The sequence below is a fragment of the Lolium rigidum genome, unplaced genomic scaffold (genome assembly GCF_022539505.1).
Source record: "Lolium rigidum isolate FL_2022 unplaced genomic scaffold, APGP_CSIRO_Lrig_0.1 contig_66919_1, whole genome shotgun sequence".
Lineage (NCBI taxonomy): Eukaryota > Viridiplantae > Streptophyta > Magnoliopsida > Poales > Poaceae > Lolium > Lolium rigidum.
Genome location: NW_025901311.1, coordinates 24,377 through 45,735, shown reverse-complemented (window position 1 = coordinate 45,735; position 21,359 = coordinate 24,377). Strand labels below are relative to the sequence as shown.

Here is a 21,359-nt window from a genome sequence, read left to right as displayed (position 1 = left end):
AATTTGCTAAGAACAAATGTCAAACTATGCATACACTATATCGACTATGCATACACATAGATCGTAAACGAAAGCACAAACATCAAACTGGATTTTCATAATGCATAACTTCAGACCTCACTTAAAATATAGTGTATATGGAATATCTAGAGGAGAGTTCTTTAACAATAGAACATCCTTGCATAGGTTGTGGTTGCCCCTTATTGAAAGAAAAAAACAATAGAACATGTTGTCCTTTCTAATAAACAAATACTATGGTGAACTTTAATTCAAAAAAATTGTGGACTATTTCCTTGCTCTCTTGGGTCGTTTGTCATTGCATTTGACATCAGCATCTGTTTTGACGCCATTAGCCTTTTCAGATATGCTTCGTGTCATTCTTCTGGTTGAAGTGACAGAAGTTATTTCTCTTGTGTAGCCAACATCCGAGCCTTCATCTTGAAGCTGACTTTTCTTGGATTTTCCATTAACAGTTTTCTTGTTTTTTGGCAGTGCTTTTTCTGCTGGTTTGAGTTGACTATTTTCATTTCCTTCATCTTCTGAACCATCAGATACTACAATAGATCTTCGTCTCCTCTTTTTGGCACTGACACTTGCTGATAACTTCTTATATTGATGCTCTTTTCCGTGGCTTTTATCTTCTGGCTCTACTTTCACATCGACCAGCTCAACTCTGCTTTTGGTAGTTTGAAATTTGTTGTTATGTACCTGCAAATATACAATACATTGATTTAGTAATAGACTTGTTCATAAAAGTTTATATTGTGTAGTATTACGTCACCTTCTTAGCTTGCTCATCCAATTTGGTTGTTCCCTTTTTTAACATGTTGTCCACTTCGTCGTCCATCAAATCCTATTTGACACAATAATGAAGATTTTTAAATATTTTTCTTTAGAAAAGTTAAGCAATATTTAATATTAAAATTTTAAGATTCACCATTACCTCTTCTTCTTTATCAACCAAGTACTGCATCTCGAGCTTATCATCAGGAACAAATGTTTTCTTTACCGCATAGTTTTGCATACCTAGAGTGAGATTCTTATTGTTTAGCTTGAATCGAAAGATTAGTCTTTGTCCACATAATTGTTGAATAACCTTTGGAACTTCCTGGGATTTTCCATCTAAAGATTCCAGCAAGACTGAGACTGATGTATTCAGCATTCTTTTGGCCTCTTCATCAAATAAAGTGCAACTTGTAGTACCTGTATGATCACTAATCTGGAGCCGAATGCGGTACCTAATACCCAATTTTATTAGTATAACTAAAATATGATAAGTAAACATTGTTGTTCAAATTAGTAGAATATTCTTACCGTGGTGTTGCACAGTCTGGATATTTGTTGCAGTAACTGCAATAATAACTATCAGATTCTTTGGTGCAAATTTTGTTGCATACATCACATGACATGTACCACCATTGAATATTTTCTTCCAACCGATCAATAGTAGCTATTGTTGTGAACACAAAGTCCTAAAGTTCATTAAAATGTTAGCTCTTCAAATAGTATGCTATTAACAGACAATTTTTTTTTAATACTTTATAAGGTCTTGTAAGCTTCTAAAGTAACATATCTTAGAAGACATCTAATGCAATCACCTGGTCTGTTGGGTTGTCATGCCTGATCCCGGTAAGTTCTTGTAATGTTCTCCTTCTGTAAAACATTTGATCTTCCATTGTGCCTTGAGTACTTTTATCTATCTCCATCATTTTGGGTAGAATTTCTTCCGTCGAATGACTACAAAAAGGAAGAACTATTTCAATTAATAAATGATGATATGTTATGATATCTTATTCAAAAACTAACTACTAACTCTGTTTCACACCTGTGAAGAAGATCCCAAGTCTCAGGTATATCTAGATTTGTATATAATCTTGTGGCGCTAGTTGACTTTAGGGACAAACCTATTTAATCAATACAAATCAGTTAGTTTTTTGTCTGTGGGGGAATAACAAAATATATTGTAACATTGTCTGACTTACCATAGAATTTTTGCACCATTGTTGGTGTAACAATAACAACAGTTTGATGGCCAATTACATCCTCACTTAAATGATGAGCCAATCTTCCCCATAATGTTACTCTGATTTTATCACCCCTACATATTTCATTGCAAAGTATTTGATAGAAACAATATGGTTAATGAAAAAAACAGTCTCTATTTCTCAATAGAAAGAGGTAGCATGGATATGCACTTACTCTGGTATCATAATTTCAATCTCTCGTATATCTGTAGCTGTGTTCCTCTTTGTTATCTTTGATTCTATAGGCTTCATATGGGTAAGTAATCCAATGACATCTACAAATTGAAGATAAATGAAATTATAATCATTAACATTGCTGAACCAAAAAAATTCAACATATGTTTGAAAAATCCAAGAGTAACCACTTAGAAGTCAGTAGTATGACTATCACATACCCGAGCATTGTTTGTCTTTTTCTTTCCTTTCTTCTAGGGTATACTTGGTAGCAAACTCAAAGTAGTAATCTGAAAAAATATCTGATGTTCCCTTCACCTCATTTACCTTTGTATTGTATGCAAAAGTAATTTTAATCTCATTGCTGATTGGGCGATATTTTGTAGATTGTACAACTTTAAAGTTGCTGAAAACATATACAGAACCCTCACTGATCTTTGATTTGTATGTGTCTGTCATATCCTTCCATATAGTAGCGTGAATTGTATCACCCTTCAAAACAGATGAAAAGAAAATCTTAGTAGTAATAGACAGAATAGAAGCAATCTAGTGTTAAATATATATAAAAATACCTGGTCGTCCATCAGTATCATGTCAATGCTTATAAGGTCATCTGTGGAAGGGTTGATTGAATCCCACATTCTTATTACTTTAACTTTGATGTTCCATGTTTGTCCACTTGAGGTAAGCTCGCTTAAATTCTTATATGCCATATAGTTGCTGCATTAGAAACAATATTCATGGGTACATATGAATTTCTATACATTGATCTGAAAAAGTGGGAGTGGAAGATCTAAACATACACCAAGATTGTAGTTCTTACCGGGAGATTACACTTGTTGCCTAAAGGTGATAGCCTGCCTTCGATCTACCGATGTCGTGTTGCCCTGTTGATTCATATGCAAGCTTTCAAGACTAAGTCTGTTTGCAAGAAAACTTCATGTTGGAAGAGGAAGATCTAACGCACACCAAGATTGCAGCTGTTACCGAAGATTGTGCTGATGTCCTGCTTCTGACCAGTTGTGTCGTCAGTTTAAGATGCAATGAATTGTCACCGAAAGATTGCACTTGTTGCCTGAAGGTGATGGCGTGCCTTCTATCTACCGATGTCCTGCTGCCATGTTGATTCATACGTCAGCTTTCAAGACTAAGTTTGTTCGCAAGAAAACATCACGTTGGGGAAGAAGAAGATCTAAACACACACCAATATTGCAGCTGTTACCGAAAGATTGTGCCTGCGTCCTGCTAGCCCGTCGTGCTGTCGATTTCCGGCTTCTACCCTGTCGCCTCGTCGGTTTAAGATGCAATCGATTTCCGGCTTCTACCCTGTCGTGTCCTCTGTTTGAGATGCGATGAGTTATATATGCACCCTTTTTAGTTTGGACGTGCATGGACTTCTATCTGTTTACCTTTTAAATATTATTTCTTAGACCGGTATCCGGGTATCCGTTCTGTTTTAAGATTGTACCATTTTATTTGTTTATCTGGTGGTGGCTCTCTGTTATATCTGGTGGCTCACGTACGGGGTGGCTCACGTACGGGTTTGTAGCGTGAGAAATTTTTATCCGTTCTGTTTTAAGATTGTACCATTTTATTTGTTTATCTGGTGGTGGCTCTCTGTTCTATCTGGTGGCTCACGTACGGGGTGGCTCACGTACGGGTTTGTAGCGTGAGAAATCTTCACCGTTGTTTGAGGTTGACAAATCTTCACCGTTGGTTGTCTTGTACTTTAATTATATAATAGATAGATGTTCATGGCGAAGGTTGAAACTGCTTCGTTAATTGTTATATGGTTGGAAACAGAAAATGCCGCATGTGGTAAATGGTATAATGTCTTGAATAATTTGATACTTGGTAATTGTTGTGCTCATATAGATCATGTTTAAAGCTCTTGCATCATGTACTTTGCACCTATTAATGAAGAACTACATAGAGCTTGTTAAAATTTGGTTTGCATGATTGGTCTCTAGAGTCTAGATATTTTCTGGTTAAGGTGTTTGAACAACAAGGAGACGATGTAAAGTCTTATAATGCTTGCAATATGTTCATATGTGAGCTTTGCTGCACCGTTTTATACTTGAGTTTGCTTCAAACAACCTTGCTAGCCTAGCCTTGTATTGAGAGGAATTCTTCTCATGCATCCAAATCCTTGAGCCAAAAACCATGCCATTTGTGTCCACCATACCTACCTACCACATGGTATTTCTCTGCCATTCCAAAGTAAATTACTTGAGTGCTACCTTTAAAAATTCTATTCCTTTGTCTTTGCAATACATAGCTCATGGGAAAAATAGCCTTAAAAACTATTGTGGTGAAGAATATGTACTTATGTGTCTTATTTCTTAATAAGTTGCTTGTTGAGCGGTAACCATGTTTCTGGGGACGCTATCAACTCTTTTAACTTTGTTGAATATCATGTGAGTTGCTATGCATGTTCGTCTTGTCTGAAGTAAGAGCGATTTTCATGATCAAATGGTTTGAGTATGCATACTGTTAGAGAAGAACATTGGGCCGCTAACTAAAGCCATGATTCATGGTGGAAGTTTCAGTGTGGACAACTAATCCTCAATCTCTTATGAGAATATTAATTATTGTTGAATGCTTATGCATTAAAGAGGAGTCCATTATCTGTTGTCTATGTTGTCCCGGTATGGATGTCTATGTTGAGAATAATCAAAAGCGAGAAATCCAATGCGAGCTTTCTCCTTAGACCTTTGTACGAGCGGCATAGAGGTACCCCTTTGTGACACTTGGTTGAAACATATGCTATGCAATGATAATCCATGTTAATCCAAGCTAATTAGGACAAGGTGCGAGCACTATTGGTATACTATGCATGAGGCTTGCAACTTATAGGATGTCTTATACATAACACATATGCTTTATTACTACCGTTGACAAAATTGTTTCTTGTTTTCAAAATGAAAAGCTCTAGCACAAATATAGTAATCAATGCTTCCCTCTGCGAAGGGCCTATCTTTTACTTTATTGTTGAGTCAGTTTACCCATTCTTTCTATCCCAGAAGCAAACACTTGTATCAACTGTGCATTGATTCCTACATACTTGCATATTGCACTTGTTATATTACTTTGTGTTGACAATTATCCATGAGATATACATGTTACAAGTTGAAAGCAATTGCTGAAACTTAATCATCCTTTGTGTTGCTTCAATGCCTTTACTAAGAATATATTGCTTTATGAGTAACTCTTATGCAAGTCTTATTGATGCTTGTCTTGAAAGTATTATTCATGAAAAGTCTTTGCTATATGATTCATTTGTTTACTCATTATCTTCATCATTGCTTCGAATCGCTGCATTCATCTCATATGCTTTACAATAGTATGATCAAGATTATGATAGCATGTCACTTCAGAAATTATCTTTGTTATCGTTTACCTACTCGAGGGCGAGTAGGAACTAAGCTTAGGGATGCTTGATACGTCCCAAACGTATCTATAATTTCTTATGTTCCATGCTACTTTTATGATGATACCTACATGTTTTATACACACTTTATATCGTTTTGATGCATTTTCCGGAACTAACCTATTGAGGAGATGCCGAAGGGCCAGTTGCTGTTTTCTGCTGTTTTTGGTTCCAGAAATCCTAGTAAGGAAATATTCTCGGAATCGGACGAAATCAATGCCCAAGCATCCTATTTTTCCACGAAGCTTCCGGAACACCCGAGAGCCACCGGAGGGGAGCCCCGGTGGGCCCAGATGATAGGGCGGCGCGGCCGGGGCCCGGGCCGCGCCCCTATTGTGTCACCGCCTCGTCAGCCCTCCGACTCCGCCTCTTCGCCTATTTAAAGGACCCTGACCTAAAACCTCGATACGAAAAAGCCACGGTACGAGAAACCTTCCAGAGCCGCCGCCATCGCGAAGCCAAGATCTGGGGGACAGGAGTATCTGTTTCGGCACGCCACCGGGACGGGGAAGTGCCCCCGGAAGGCATCTCCATCAACATCACCGCCATCTTCATCAACACTGCTATCTCCCATGAGGAGGGAGTAGTTCTCCATCGAGGCTAAGGGTTGTACCGGTAGCTATGTGGTTAATCTCTCTCCTATGTACTTCAATACAATGATCTCATGAGCTGCCTTACATGATTGAGATTCATATGAGTTTTGTATCACTATTCATCTATGTGTTACTCCAGTGATGTTATTAAAGTAGTCTATTCCTCCTCCATGGTGTAAAGGTGACAATGTGTGCATCATGTAGTACTTGGCGTAGGTTATGATTGTAATCTCTTGTAGATTATGAAGTTAATTATTGCTATGATAGTATTGATGTGATCTATTCCTCCTTCATAGTGTGATGGTGACAGTGTGCATGCTATGTTAGTACTTGGTGTAATTGCAATGATCTATCATGCACTCTAAGGTTATTTAAATATGAATATCGAATGTTGTGGAGCTTGTTAACTCCGGCATTGAGGTGCTCTTGTAGCCCTACACAATTAGTGGTGTTCATCATCCAACAAGAGAGTGTAGAGTGGTTTTATTATGTGATCAATGTTGAGAGTGTCCACTAGTGAAAGTATGATCCCTAGGCCTTGTTTCCAAACATCGAATCTCCGTTTACTTACTGTTCTGTTGCATGTTTACTCGCTGCCATATTTTATTCAGATTGTTACTACCACTCATATACATCTATACCACCTGTATTTTACTATCTCTTCGCCGAACTAGTGCACCTATACATCTGACAAGTGTATTAGGTGTGTTGGGGACACAAGAGACTTCTTGTATCGTGATTGCAGGGTTGCTTGAGAGGGATATCTTTGACCTCTTCCTCCCTGAGTTCGATAAACCTTGGGTGATCCACTTAAGGGAAACTTGCTGCTGTTCTACAAACCTCTGCTCTTGGAGGCCCAACACTGTCTACAAGAATAGAAGCACCCGTAGACATCAAGGCATATGGATCAACAGTGGGATTTGTCCATTCCGATGACGGATAGATATACTGTGGGCCCTCTCGGTGGAATGTCGTCTAATGTCTTGCAAGCATATGAATAAGTTCATAAGAGACCACATACCACGGTACGAGTAAAGAGTACTTGTCAGGAGACGAGGTTGAACAAGGTATAGAGTGATACCGATGATCAAATCTCGGACAAGTAAAATATCGTGTGACAAAGGGAATTGGTATCGTATGTGAATGGTTCATTCGATCACTAAGTCATCGTTGAATATGTGGGAGCCATTATGGATATCCAGATCCCGCTATTGGTTATTGGTCGGAGAGAAGTCTCAACCATGTCTACATAGTTCGCGAACCGTAGGGTGACACACTTAAGGTTTGATGTCGTTTAAGTAGATATGGAATATGGATTGGAGTTCGAAGTTTTGTTCGGAGTCTCGGATGGGATCCAGGACATCACGAGGAGTTCCGGAATGGTCCGGAGAATAAGATTCATATATAGGAAGTCATATTCCAAGTTTGGAAATGATCCGGTGCATTTATGGCAGGTTCTAGAAGGTTCTAGAAAAGTCCGGAAGAAAGGCACTATGGAAAGGTGGTGTCCCGGAGGGACTCCACTAGCATGGCCGGCCAAACCCTAAGGGGGAGGAGTCCCAGGTGGGCTCCACCTTGGTGGCCGGCCAGCGCCACCTCAAGGAAAGGTGGGAGTCCCACCTTGAGTAGGACTCCCCCCTTGAGTAGGTTTCCCACTTTTGGGAAGTTTTGGTGTTGGGGTCTTATTCGAAGACTTGGACTACAACTCTTGGGGCTTCCACCTATATAATGAGGGACAAGGGGAGGGTGGCCGACCACTCTTGCCTCCAACCTTGGCTGCCCCCTTCATGGCCGGCGCCCAAGGCACCCCTCTCCCCAAACCCTAGCACCCCTCCTCCACATACAACTCCCGCATACGCTTAGGCGAAGCCCTGCCGGAGTTCTCCATCGACACCGCCACCACGCCGTCGTGCTGCCGGGATTCCAAGGAGGATCTACTACTTCCGCTGCCCGCTGGAACGGGGAGAAGGACGTCGTCTTCATCAACACCGAACGTGTGATCGAGTACGGAGGTGCTGCCCGATTGTGGCACCGTCAAGATCTTCTACGCGCTTTTGAAAGCGGCAAGCGATCGTCTACCGCAGCAACGAGAGCCTCCTCTTGTAGGCTTTGGAAATCTTCAAGGGTTAGTCTCGTTCATCCCCTCGTTGCTACCGTCTTCTAGATTGCATCTTGGCTTGGATTGCGTTCTCGCGGTAGGAATTTTTTTGTTTTCTATGCAACGAATCCCTACAAAACCAGATCAAAGCTTTAAGCTTGGTGGTTCCTTGTGATTCCTCGAGTATTGCTAGATCATCTTTGGTATCGACTGTGTCACTCGGGGGGTCGCCGATTCACTAGCAAACAAGTTCTTGTCTATGAGTTCTTGAGATCATGTTACCTGGGCCCTTAATTGAATTAGACAACATTATGTGAACATAGACATACATTCTCATACATAATCATCTTAATCATAAATTCACAAATAGTTGGAATAAAATTGGCACAACACATTGATGTCTACGCACACTCCTTTTCCTGTAGACAGTGTTGGGCCTCCAAGAGCAGAGGTTTGTAGAACAGCAACAATTTTTCCCTTAAGTGGATCACCCAAGGTTTATCGAACTCAGGGAGGAAGAGGTCAAAGATATCCCTCTCAAGCAACCCTGCAATCATGATACAAGAAGTCTCTTGTGTCCCCAACACACCTAATACACTTGTCAGACGTATAGGTGCACTAGTTCGGCAAAGAGATAGTGAGATGCAAGTGGTATGAATGAATATGAGCAGTAGTAACAGCGCCAGAAAATAGCTTGCTGGCGTGCAGTTGATGGTAGTAATATTGCAGGAAGTAAAGATGCGATAAAACAAGTAAATAAGCGATGATTGCAGTATTTGGAAACAAGGCCTAGGGATCATACTTTCACTAGTGGACACTCTCAACATTGCAATCATAAAGGAATATAAATAAGCACTTCACTATGCTACTCGAATTACTCTTTGGCAAGATAACGAACACTAATTCATCATGTAGGCAAACCTTAAAGATGTATTCCCAAGTACTAATAAACACCCCACGCCGTCACTGTGAGCATTCATAGGAGGTACTAACACACCACAATTTCATAGAGACATCCAACTCAAATCATAACTCAGTGAATAAGTATTCAGTGAAATATAGCCTAAGAGACCCACACGGTGCACACACTGTCACCTTTACACACGTGGGACAAGGAGTCTCCGGAGATCACATAAGTAAAATCCACTTGAATAGCATAACGACATCTAGATTACAAAGCTAATCATATGGATCTCAATCATGCAAAGCAACTCATGAGATCATTGTATTGAAGTACATAGGAGAGAGAGATGAACCACATAGCTACCGGTACAGCCCTTAGCCTCGATGGAGAACTACTCCCTCCTCATGGGAGACAGCAGCGGCGATGAAGATGGCGGTGATGTTGATGGAGATGCCTTCCGGGGGCACTTCCCCGTCCCGGCGGGGTGGCGGAACAGAGACTCCTGTCCCCCAGATCTTGGCTTCGCGATGGCGGCGGCTCTGGAAGGTTTCTCGTACCGTGGATTATTCCCTCGAAGTTTTAGGTCAGGACGGCTTAAATAGGCGAAGAGTCGGAGTCGGAGGGGGTCTGGAGGCTCCACACAACAGGGGGGCGCGGCCCCCCTCTTGGCCGCGCCGCCACCATGTGTGGTGGCCCTAGGCCTCCCCTCTGGTCCATCTTCGGTGTTCTGGAAGCTTCGTGGAATTATAAGATCGTGGGCCTTGATTTCGTCCAATTCCGAGAATATTTCCTTACTAGGATTTCTGAAACCAAAAACAGCAGAAAACAGAAGCGGCACTTCGGCATCTCGTCAATAGGTTAGTTCCGGAAAATGCATAATAATGACATAAAGTGTGAACAAAACATGTAGGTATTGTCATAAAAGTAGCATGGAACATAAGAAATTATAGATACGTTTGAGACGTATCAAGCATCCCCAAGCTTAGTTCCTACTCGCCCTCGAGTAGGTAAACGATAACAAGGATAATTTCTTAAGTGACATGCTATCATAATCTTGATCAATGCTATTTTAAAGCATATGAGATGAACAAAATTCAAAGCAATGGTAAAGACAATGAGTAAACAACTGAACCATATAACAAAGACTTTTCACGAATAGTACTTTCAAGACAAGCATCAATAAGTCTTGCATAAGAGTTAACTCATAAAGCAATAAATTCAAAGTAAAGGGTTTTGAAGCAACACAAAGGATGATTAAGTTTCAGCAATTGCTTTCAACTTGTAACATGTATATCTCATGGATAGTTATCAACATAAAGCAATATAACAAGTGCAATAGGTAAACATGTAAGAATCAATGCACACAGTTCACACAAGTGTTTGCTTCTAAGATAGAAAGAATAGGTAAACTGACTCAACAATAAAGTAGAAGAATGGCCCTTCGCGGAGGGAAGCATGGATTACTATATTTGTGCTAGAGCTTTTCATTTTGAAAACAAGAAACAATTTTGTCAACGGTAGTAATAAATCATATATGTTATGTATAAGATAACCTATAAGTTGCAAGCCTCATGCATAGTATACCAATAGTGCTCGCACCTTGTCCTAATTATCTTGGATTATCATTGCATAGCATATGTTTCAACCAAGTGTCACAAAGGGGTACCTCTATGCCGCCTGTACAAAGGTCTAAGGAGAAAGCTCGCATTGGATTTCTCGCTTTTGATTATTCTCAACTTAGACATCCATACCGGGAAAACATAGACAACAGATAATGGACTCCTCTTTAATGCATAAGCATTCAACAACAGATAATATTCTCATAAAAGATTGAGGATTGATTGTCCAAACTGAAACTTCCACCATGAATCATGGCTTTAGTTAGCGGCCCAATGTTCTTCTCTAACAATATGCATACTCAAACCATTTGATCATGAAAATCGCCCTTACTTCAGACAAGACGAACATGCATAGCAACTCACATGATATTCAACAAAGGTAAAAGTTGATAGCGTCCCCAGAAACATGGTTACCACTCAACAAGCAACTTATTAAGAAATAAGATACATAGCTACATATTCTTCACCACAATAGTTTTTAAGGCTATTTTTCCCATGAGCTATATATTGTAAAGAAAAAGTATAGAATTTTTAAAGGTAGCACTCAAGTAATGTACTTTGGAATGGCAGAGAAATACCATGTAGTAGGTAGGTATGGTGGACACAAATGGCATAGTTTTTGGCTCAAGGATTTGGATGCACGAGAAAAATTCCTCTCAATACAAGGCTAGGCTAGCAAGGTTGTTTGAAGCAAACTCAAGTATAAAACGGTGCATAAAAGCTTACATATGAACATATTGCAAGCATTATAAGACTTTACATCGTCTCCTTGTTGTTCAAACACCTTAACCAGAAAATATCTAGACTCTAGAGAAACCAATCATGCAAACCAAATTTTAACAAGCTCTATGTAGTTCTTCATTAATAGGTGCAAAGTACATGATGCAAGAGCTTAAACATGATCTATATGAGCACAACAATTGCCAAGTATCAAATTATTCAAGACATTATACCAATTACCACATGAAGCATTTTCTGTTTCCAACCATATAACAATTAACGAAGCAGTTTCAACCTTCGCCATGAACATTAAGAATAAAGCTAAGAACACATGTGTTCATATGCAACAGCGGAGCGTGTCTCTCTCCCACACAAGCATGAATTTATTCAGAGAATGAAAATAACAAAATGAAAATAAAAGCACACAGACGCTCCAAGTAAAGCACATAAGATGTGACGGAACAAAAATATAGTTTCACTAGAGGTGACTCGATAAGTTGTCGATGAAGAAGGGGATGCCTTGGGCATCCCCAAGCTTAGATGCTTGAGTCTTCTTGAAATATGCAGGGATGAACCACGGGGGCATCCCCAAGCTTAGACTTTTCACTCTTCTTGATCATATTGTATCATCCTCCTCTCTTGACCCTTGAAAACTTCCTCCACACCAAACTCAAAACAATATCATTAGAGGGTTAGTGCATAATTGAAAATTCACATATTCAAAGGTGACATAATCATTCTTAACACTTCTGGACATTGCACAAAGCTACTGAAAGTTAATGGAACAAAGAAATCCATTCAACACAGCAAAAGAGGCAATGCGAAATAAAAGGCAGAATCTGTCAAAACAGAACAGTCCGTAAAGACGAATTTTTTAGAGGCACCAGACTTGATCAGATGAAAATTCTCAAATTGAATGAAAGTTGCGTACATATCTGAGGATCACTCCCGTAAATTGGAAGATTTTTCTGAGTTACCTACAGAGAATCATACCCAAATTCGTGATAGCAAGAAATCTGTTTCTGCGCAGTAATCCAAATCTAGTATGAACCTTACTATCAAAGACTTTACTCGGCACAACATTGCAATAAAATAAAGATAAGGAGAGGTTGCTACAGTAGTAACAACTTACAAGACTCAAATATAAAGCAAAATTGCTGTAGTAAAATCAAAACATGGGTTATCTCCCAAGAAGTGCTTTCTTTATAGCCATTAAGATGGGCTCAGCAGTTTTAATGATGCACTCGCAAGAAATAAGAGTTGAAGCAAAAGAGAGCATCAAGAAGCAAATAATAAACACTTTTAAGTCTAACCCACTTCTTATGAAAAGGAATCTTGTAAATAAATAAATTCATGAAGCATAATGCAACAAGCATAGAAAGATATAACAGGTGTAACTTCAAAAATTTCAGCATATAGAGAGGTGTTTTAGTAACATGAAAACTTCTACAACCATATTTTCCTCTCTCATAATGATTTTCAGTAGCATCATGAACAAACTCAACAATATAACTATCAAATGAAACATTCTTATCATGAGTCTCATGCATAAAATTATTACTACTCCCAACATAAGCATAGTCATTCTTATTAATTGTAGTGGGAGCAAATTCAACAAAGTAGCTATCATTATTATTCTCATCATCAAATGTAGGAGGCATAGTATAATCATAATAATCTTTATCCTCCATAGTAGGTGGCACCAAAATACCACTATCATTATAATCATCATAAATGGGAGGCAAAGTATCATCGAAGTAAATTTTCTCCTCCATGCTTGGGGGACTAAAAATATCATGCTCATCAAAACCAGCTTCCCCAAGCTTAAATTCTTCCATAGCGTTAGCAACAATGGTGTTCAAAGCATTCATACTAATAACATTGGCATTATCATGCATATAAAGTTCCATAGGTTTTTTAATTTTCTCTTCAAACACATCATGTCCTAACTCAAGATAAATACTATAAAGATCTCTAATATTTTTGTTGTTTTCCATTAAGCCTAACTAGTGAAAACAAGAAACAAAAAGATGCAATTGCAGGATCTAAAGGAAATAGCTTCGAGCACTCACACACCGGCAACGGTGCTAGGAAATAGCTTAGTAGTCGGAGGATGTGAATACCTTTTACCTTACCTCCCGGCAACGGCGCTCGGAAAATAGCTTGATGTCTACGCACACTCCTTTTCCCGTAGACGGTGTTGGGCCTCCAAGAGCGAGAGGTTTGTAGAACAGCGGCAAGTTTTCCCTTAAGTGGATCACCCAAGGTTTATCGAACTCAGGGAGGAAGAGGTCAAAGATATCCCTCTCAAGCAACCCTGCAATCACGATACAAGAAGTCTCTTGTGTCCCCAACACACCTAATACACTTGTCAGATGTATAGGTGCACTAGTTCAGCGAAGAGATAGTGAGATGAAAGTGGTATGAATGAATATGAGCAGTAGCAACGGCGCCAGAAAATAGCTTGTCTGGCGTGCGATTGATGGTAGTAATATTGCGGGAAGTAAAGATGCGGTAAAACAGTAAATAAGCGATGATTGCAGTATTTGGAAACAAGGCCTAGGGATCATACTTTCACTAGTGGACACTCTCAACATTGCAATCATAAAGGAATATAAATAAGCACTTCACTATGCTACTCTGAATTACTCTTTGGCAAGATAACGAACACGAATTCATCATGTAGGAAAACCTTAAAGATGTATTCCCAAGTACTAATAAACACCCCACGTTGTCACTGTGAGCATTCATAGGAGGTACTAACACACCACAATTTCACAGAGACATCCAACTCAAATCATAACTCAGTGAATAAGTATTCTGTGAAATATAGCCTAAGAGACCCACACGGTGCACACACTGTCACCTTTACACACATGGGACAAGGAGTCTCCGGAGATCACATAAGTAAAATCCACTTGAATAGCATAACGACATCTAGATTACAAAGCTCATCATATGGATCTCAATCATGCAAAACAACTCATGAGATCATTGTACTGAAGTACATAGGAGAGAGAGATGAACCACATAGCTACTGGTACAACCCTTAGCCTCGATGGAGAACTACTCCCTCCTCATGGGAGACAGCAGCGGCGATGAAGATGGCGGTGATGTTGATGGAGATGCCTTCCGGGGGCACTTCCCCATCCTGGCGGGGTGCCGGAACAGAGACTCCTGTCCCCCAGATCTTGGCTTCGCGATGGCGGCGGCTCTGGAATGTTTCTCGTACCGTGGCTTATTCCCTCGAAGTTTTAGGTCAGGACGGCTTAAATAGGCGAAGAGTCGGAGTCGGAGGGGGTCTGGAGGCTCCACACAACAGGGGGGCGTGGCCCCCCTCTTGGCCGCGCCGCCACCATGTGTGGTGGCCCTGGGCCTCCCCTCTGGTCCATCTTCGGTGTTCTGGAAGCTTCGTGGAATTATAAGATTGTGGGCCTTGATTTCGTCCAATTCCGAGAATATTTCCTTACTAGGATTTCTGAAACCAAAAACAGCAGAAAACAGGAACTGGCACTTCGGCATCTCGTCAATAGGTTAGTTCCGGAAAATGCATAATAATGACATAAAGTGTGAACAAAACATGTAGGTATTGTCATAAAAGTAGCATGGAACATAAGAAATTATAGATACGTTTGAGACGTATCACACATCTCACAAATCCCCCTACATCTTCCATGCCAATGGGATCTACACAAACGTGAGATGATAATAGCACAATGATATCATATCAATGTAAATAGAGTTCATCTCGATATTACCGTAGAAAGCCACAATAGTTGAAGATCAAATCAAATACAAACCGGGATGGAATAGAGGTTCACAACTAGGAAAACACCTATAGGTGGAAGTGGTACTGCCGGCGCACCACTATTTTCATGCGCCAGTGGCAAGTGGTGCCGGCGCACCCAGTTGTTACCGCGCCGGAGATGATGCCCTACTGCCAGCGCACCAGCCAAGAAGTTGCGTCGGGGATAATTCCAGGCCTGAGCTCGCCCGATCCAGGCCAGGCCCAGGAATTACTACTGACACACCAGGCCAAGGGCGCGCCAGCGGTAATTCCCTATTGCCGGCGCACCCCTGGCCTAGTGGGCCGGAAGAAATTCTTAGGCCTGGCCCGCACCAGATACAACCGGATGGGCTATATACTGCCGGCGCACCCACAGCCTAGTGCGCCGACAGTAACCTGGGCAGTTATTTCTGCCACCAACCAGCACTCACACCCCACTACTCCACTCCTCCCACACAACCCAAGCCTTCTCCCAACCCAGCTAGTTTTTGCCCCTTTCTACCCAAATTTGACCAATTTGACCAAATAAAATAATATTTTTTGAGAAAATCTTCCCTTCCTACATGCATCTCCCACATCCCTATGTATATCTAGATCTATCTATCCCGCATTGACCGCTCATCTAGATCGAAAAAGTCGGAATCGATACGTCGTGGTCGCGGCGTGACGTCTCGATCTCGTCTACTAATATATCAACCAGTAGGTGATTAATGAACAAACTGAGGAATGAAATCGTCATATATTGGAAATTTGAAGCAAAGCTCGTGTGTGGCATATATGTTGTATTTGTGCCTGTGTGTCGGCGTTGAAAATGAGTTGCCAACGCTGCACTGAAATGTTGATTCGTTAAGTTTCCGTTTCGGCACATTTCTGGCGCTCCTATGTCCTACTGTGTAGGACGGTCATGCCGAAATTTTCCGTGAAAACTACCGATGGATGCATGGTTCTAATCAATTATATATCTTGCCGTGCAGGCGATAATGGTTATCAAGATGAGGGAAAGCATCGTGATGAGATATCTGAAACACGCGATCGCCGAAATGTATGAAAATAACCTCACGGAGGTATTGTGTCCGTGTCGAAAATGCAAACTAGGAAAATGGTTTGACCCCTATTCAGGCAAATTGCATGGCCACCTGCTCACTAATGGTATCATGCATGGACACACTCAATGGATGAGTGATGATGGCGCGGAGGTCAATGGGGCGACGACAGTAGGTGGTAATGGCCGGCAAGAAGGAGGGCATCATGATATTTATGATGATGAAGAGTTTGTCGCACATGACGATGCAGATCAGCATCATGATGAACAAAATGTTGAAGACACGGACAATAACCTTGATGACTACGAAGAGGTGCCACTAGCTTCAGTCGTGCGGGACCCTCATCTTCAAGATCTTCTTCTCGAAAAGACGAAAGGCGCCAAGCGGAAATCAAAGCTTGAGCAACTGGAGAAAGACTCGAATATTTCATTGTACGACTCAGGTCACGGGTTGGAGGAGTCCCGCTTGAGATTAGCGCTCGATGTGCTGCAGATGAAGGTGAAACACGGATGGACGGACACAAGCGTCGACGATATTCTAGAATACTTGAAAGATCTCCTTCCTATCGGGAACACGTGTTCTGGTAGTCTAGCCGAGGCCAAGAGAACCACGTTCCCTCTCGACTTACCCCACGAAAAATATCACGCATGCATCAACGCCTGCATCCCTCGGAGGTCGTCAATCTGAACGAGACGGACCTCCGAGGGAAGAACAAAGCGCATTTGCGAGTCCAACTCATTGCGAGGTTGCACGAACGATACAAGTTCCTAGGTGACTTCTCCTCCACTCATGAAACCCAAAACATTGTGAACTCACAAGGCCTCCTGAAGTTCAGCAAACACCTCAGCAGCTATAAGTACATGGTGAGGAAATTGATTGCTGAAGGCAAAGGTTTCGAAGAGGTCCAATCTTCCTTTCATCATGTTACGCAAGCAGAGTTTGATGCTTTTGTGGCCAATGAAGAGCTACAAGCGACCAAGAATCTCAAGGAGTGGGGGAAGGAAATGCGGGAGCTTAACATCGGCAACCACAACCTTGGGAGCCATGGGTATGACGGAAAGGAGCCCTATTGGGCGAAGGAGTACGAGGCCTATATAAATGTCGGCTTTGAGAACCCCTGGCTCAAGTACAAGGATCCGCTTGAAAGAAGATTTATCAGGTCCCGGTACCATAAAAAGAAACTAATCGGGGAACTTGTCACGGACCCCAAGGTGGTAACGGACATAATTTGGTTCACGAACGACAAGAAGGTCCTGGCGATGGAGAAAAAACTGGTAAGCAATTTACCAGTTTAATTAGATCAAGTATCGTTCATATAATAGTAGCAACATGTCTAAATGGTTCACGTTTCTTCCGTAGGAAGAAGAAATACAAAGACTTTCTCAATGTGATGAAGGCTCCTCGTCCCAGGTGTCGGCGGGCATGGTAGTCTGGGACAAGCCTCTCGTACGGGCGATAAACCTCGTTAATGAGCATTCACCTACGAGAAAGGCTGCATAGAGGTCGTGTGGCTGGCGCTGGTACAGGCCAGAAGCATGCTCACTATGGCTTGTCGTCTGTGGCCCATAAAAATGCGCACAATGAGAGGAAGCAGCGGGAGGCGGAGGAAATGAGGAAATCAATCATAGCCGAAGTGAAAGCTGGTTTGGTACTACGAATCACAGCTCAACTGGTACCGCAACTCAAAGCTTCACTCGTACCTGATCTCAAAGCTGAACTTTTCGCTAAAGTCCAAGCAGATTTCAACTCGTCGCGTGGTATGAGGGTGGAAAAGAAGCCCCCCCCCCCCCCGCAAATGCAAATGGTTAGCTTAGCTGCCAGCAACTCGATGGCGCCGCCGGCCACCGGCAATGATGATGTTATAATGGAGACTCCTCTGGCCGCCGGCAATGTCGCAGGTGCTAGGGAGTCACCGGCCATGCCGGGTAGCAAACCCTCCATCACTTGCACGCCCGCCGCTGCATGTGTCGGCCCGTCTACATTACCCGAGCTCAACGCCCTCACGGTCATTAACTAATTAAGCTAGTGTACATCAAGTTAATATATTAGTTTCGTCATCCTTGCTATCTCTCTAACATCGTACACATGTTCTCGTAGGCGCTCTCAACGCCATGCACCTTTCTGATGAAAGTGAACGACGAACTCAAAGGCGTCGCGAGGGGGTCCATCATTTGGCCTGTAGATAAGAAGTGGCTGATACGTCTCCAACGTATCGATAATTTCTTGTGTTCCATGCCACATTATTGATGTTATCTACATGTTTTATGCACACTTTATATCATATTCGTGCATTTTCTGGAACTAACCTATTAACAAGATGCCGAAGTGCCGATTGCTGTTTTCTGCTGTTTTTGGTTTCGAGAAATCCTAGTAAAGAAATATTCTCGGAATTGGACGAAATAAAAGCCCGGAGGCCTATTTTCTCACGAAGCTTCCGGAAGTCCGAAGGAGAGACGAAGAGGGGCCACGGGGCGCCAAACCCTAGGGCGGCGCGGCCCCCTTGGCCGCGCCGGCCTGTGGTGTGGGCCCCCCGTGCCGCCTCTTGACTTGCCCTTCCGCCTACAAATAGCCTCCGTGACGAAACCCCCGGTACCGAGAGCCACGATACGGAAAACATTGCGAGACGCCGTCGCCGCCGATCCCATCTCGGGGGATCCTGGAGATCGCCTCCGGCACCCTGCCGGAGAGGGGAATCATCTCCCGGAGGACTCTACACCGCCATGGTCGCCTCCGGAGTGATGAGTGAGTAGTCTACCCCTGGACTATGGGTCCATAGCAGTAGCTAGATGGTTGTCTTCTCCCCATTGTGCTATCATTGTCGGATCTTGTGAGCTGCCTATCATGATCAAGATCATCTATATGTAATTCTATATGTTGCGTTTGTTGGGATCCGATGAATAGAGAATACTTGTTATGTTGATTATCAAAGTTATGCTTATGTGTTGTTTATGATCTTGCATGCTCTCCGTTATTAGTAGATGCTCTGGCCAAGTAGATGCTTTTAACTCCAAGAGGGAGTACTTATGCTCGATAGTGGGTTCATGCCTGCATTGACACCTGGGACGATGACGTAAAGTTCTAAGGTTGTGTTGTGCTTGTTGCCACTAGGGATAAAACATTGATGCTATGTCTAAGGATGTAGTTGTTGATTACATTACGCACCATACTTAATGCAATTGTCCGTTGCTTGCAACTTAATACTGGAGGGGGTTCGGATGATAACCTCGAAGGTGGACTTTTTAGGCATAGATGCGGTTGGATGGCGGTCTATGTACTTTGTCGTAATGCCCAATTAAATCTCACTATACTCATCATAATATGTATGTGCATTGTCATGCTCTCTTTATTTGTCAATTGCCCAACTGTAATTTGTTCACCCAACATGCTGTTCGTCTTATGGGAGAGACACCTCTAGTGAGCTGTGGACCCCGGTCCAATTCTCTTTCTTCGAAATACAATCTACTTGCAATACTTGTTTCTACTTGTTTTCTCTGCAAACAATCATCTTCCACACAATACGGTTAATCCTTTGTTACAGCAAGCCGGTGAGATTGACAACCTCACTTGTTTCGTTGGGGCAAAGTAGCTTGGTTGTGTTGTGCGGGTTCCACGTTGGCGCCGGAATCTCCGGTGTTGCGCCGCACTACATCCCGCCGCCATCAACCTTCAACGTGCTTCTTGGCTCCTCCTGGTTCGATAAACCTTGGTTTCTTTCGAGGGAAAACTTGCTGCTGTGCGCATCATACCTTCCTCTTGGGGTTGCCCAACGAACGTGTGAAATACACGCCATCAAGCTCTTTTTACGGCGCCGTTGCCGGGGAGATCAAGACACGCTGCAAGGGAGTCTCCACTTCTCAATCTCTTTACTTTGTTTTTGTCTTGCTTTATTTTATTTACTACTTTGTTTGCTGCACTAAATCAAAATACAAAAAAATTAGTTGCTAGTTTTACTTTATTTGCTATCTTGTTTGCTATATCAAAAACACAAAAAAATTAGTTTACTTGCATTTACTTTATCTAGTTTGCTTTATTTACTATTGCTAAAATGGCCAACGCTGAAAATACTAAGTTGTGTGACTTCACAACCACAAATAATAATGATTTCTTATGCACACCTATTGCTCCACCTGCTACTACGGCAGAATTCTTTGAAATTAAACCTGCTTTACTTGAATCTTGTCATGAACAATCAATTTTCCGGAATTAGTTCCGATGATGCTGCTGCCCATCTTAATAATTTTGTTGAACTATGCGAAATGCAAAAATATAAAGATGTAGATGGTGATATTATTAAACTAAAATTGTTCCCTTTCTCATTAAGAGGAAGAGCTAAAGATTGGTTGCTATCTCTGCCTAAGAATAGTATTGATTCATGGACTAAATGCAAGGATGCTTTTATTGGTAGATATTATCCCCCTGCTAAAATTATATCTTTGAGGAGTAGCATAATGAATTTTAAACAATTAGATACTGAACATGTTGCTCAAGCTTGGGAAAGAATGAAATCTATGGTTAAAAATTGCCCAACCCATGGACTGACTACTTGGATGATCATCCAAACCTTCTATGCAGGACTAAATTTTTCTTCGCGGAATTTATTGGATTCAGTTGCTGGAGGTACCTTTATGTCCATCACTCTTGGTGAAGCAACAAAGCTTCTTGATAATATGATGATCAACTACTCCGAATGGCACACGGAAAGAGCTCCCCAAGGTAAGAAGGTAAATTCTGTTGAGGAATCCTCTTCCTTGAGTGATAAGGTTGATGCTATTATGTCTATGCTTGTGAATGATAGGACTAATGTTGATCCTAATAATGTTCCGTTAGCTTCATTGGTTGCACAAGAAGAACATGTTGATGTAAACTTCATTAAAAATAATAATTTCAACAACAATGCTTACCGGAACAATTCTAGTAATAACTATAGGCCATATCCTTATAATAATGGCAACGGCTATGGTAATTCT

The 21,359-nt window shown here is 41.7% G+C and overlaps 2 protein-coding genes across 2 annotated transcripts; both read right to left on the bottom strand.

Annotated features, from left to right (window-relative positions):
- Window positions 1-748: 748 nt before the first annotated feature.
- LOC124682055 (replication protein A 70 kDa DNA-binding subunit B-like) lies at window positions 749-2,115 on the bottom strand. The gene is made up of 6 exons (XM_047216811.1): window positions 1,983-2,115; window positions 1,826-1,904; window positions 1,599-1,737; window positions 1,315-1,472; window positions 944-1,238; window positions 749-853 (listed from the first exon to the last, which is right to left on the bottom strand). Exons 1-6 carry the CDS (start codon window positions 1,999-2,001, stop codon window positions 773-775), a joined length of 771 nt encoding a protein of 256 aa, XP_047072767.1. The 5' UTR covers window positions 2,002-2,115; the 3' UTR covers window positions 749-772.
- An 80-nt stretch (window positions 2,116-2,195) lies between these two features.
- Window positions 2,196-3,299, bottom strand: LOC124682056 (replication protein A 70 kDa DNA-binding subunit C-like). The gene is made up of 5 exons (XM_047216812.1): window positions 3,166-3,299; window positions 3,022-3,085; window positions 2,771-2,918; window positions 2,420-2,690; window positions 2,196-2,299 (listed from the first exon to the last, which is right to left on the bottom strand). Exons 3-5 carry the CDS (start codon window positions 2,909-2,911, stop codon window positions 2,196-2,198), a joined length of 516 nt encoding a protein of 171 aa, XP_047072768.1. The 5' UTR covers window positions 2,912-2,918; window positions 3,022-3,085; window positions 3,166-3,299.
- Window positions 3,300-21,359: the final 18,060 nt, after the last annotated feature.

Excerpts from the sequence above, each read along its gene's own strand:
- LOC124682055 (XM_047216811.1), bottom strand. Across the intron at positions 1,738-1,825 it reads ACTTGGGATCTTCTTCACAG|TCATTCGACGGAAGAAATTC; the intron begins GTGTGAAACAGA and ends TCCTTTTTGTAG. Across the intron at positions 1,473-1,598 it reads ATGACAACCCAACAGACCAG|GACTTTGTGTTCACAACAAT; the intron begins GTGATTGCATTA and ends AATGAACTTTAG.
- LOC124682056 (XM_047216812.1), bottom strand. The coding sequence starts at position 2,911 with ATGGCATATAAGAATTTAAGCGAGCTTACCTCAAGTGGACAAACATGG. Across the intron at positions 2,691-2,770 it reads TGATACTGATGGACGACCAG|GGTGATACAATTCACGCTAC; the intron begins GTATTTTTATAT and ends TCTGTTTTGAAG. Across the intron at positions 2,300-2,419 it reads AAAAGACAAACAATGCTCGG|ATGTCATTGGATTACTTACC; the intron begins GTATGTGATAGT and ends TTCAATTTGTAG.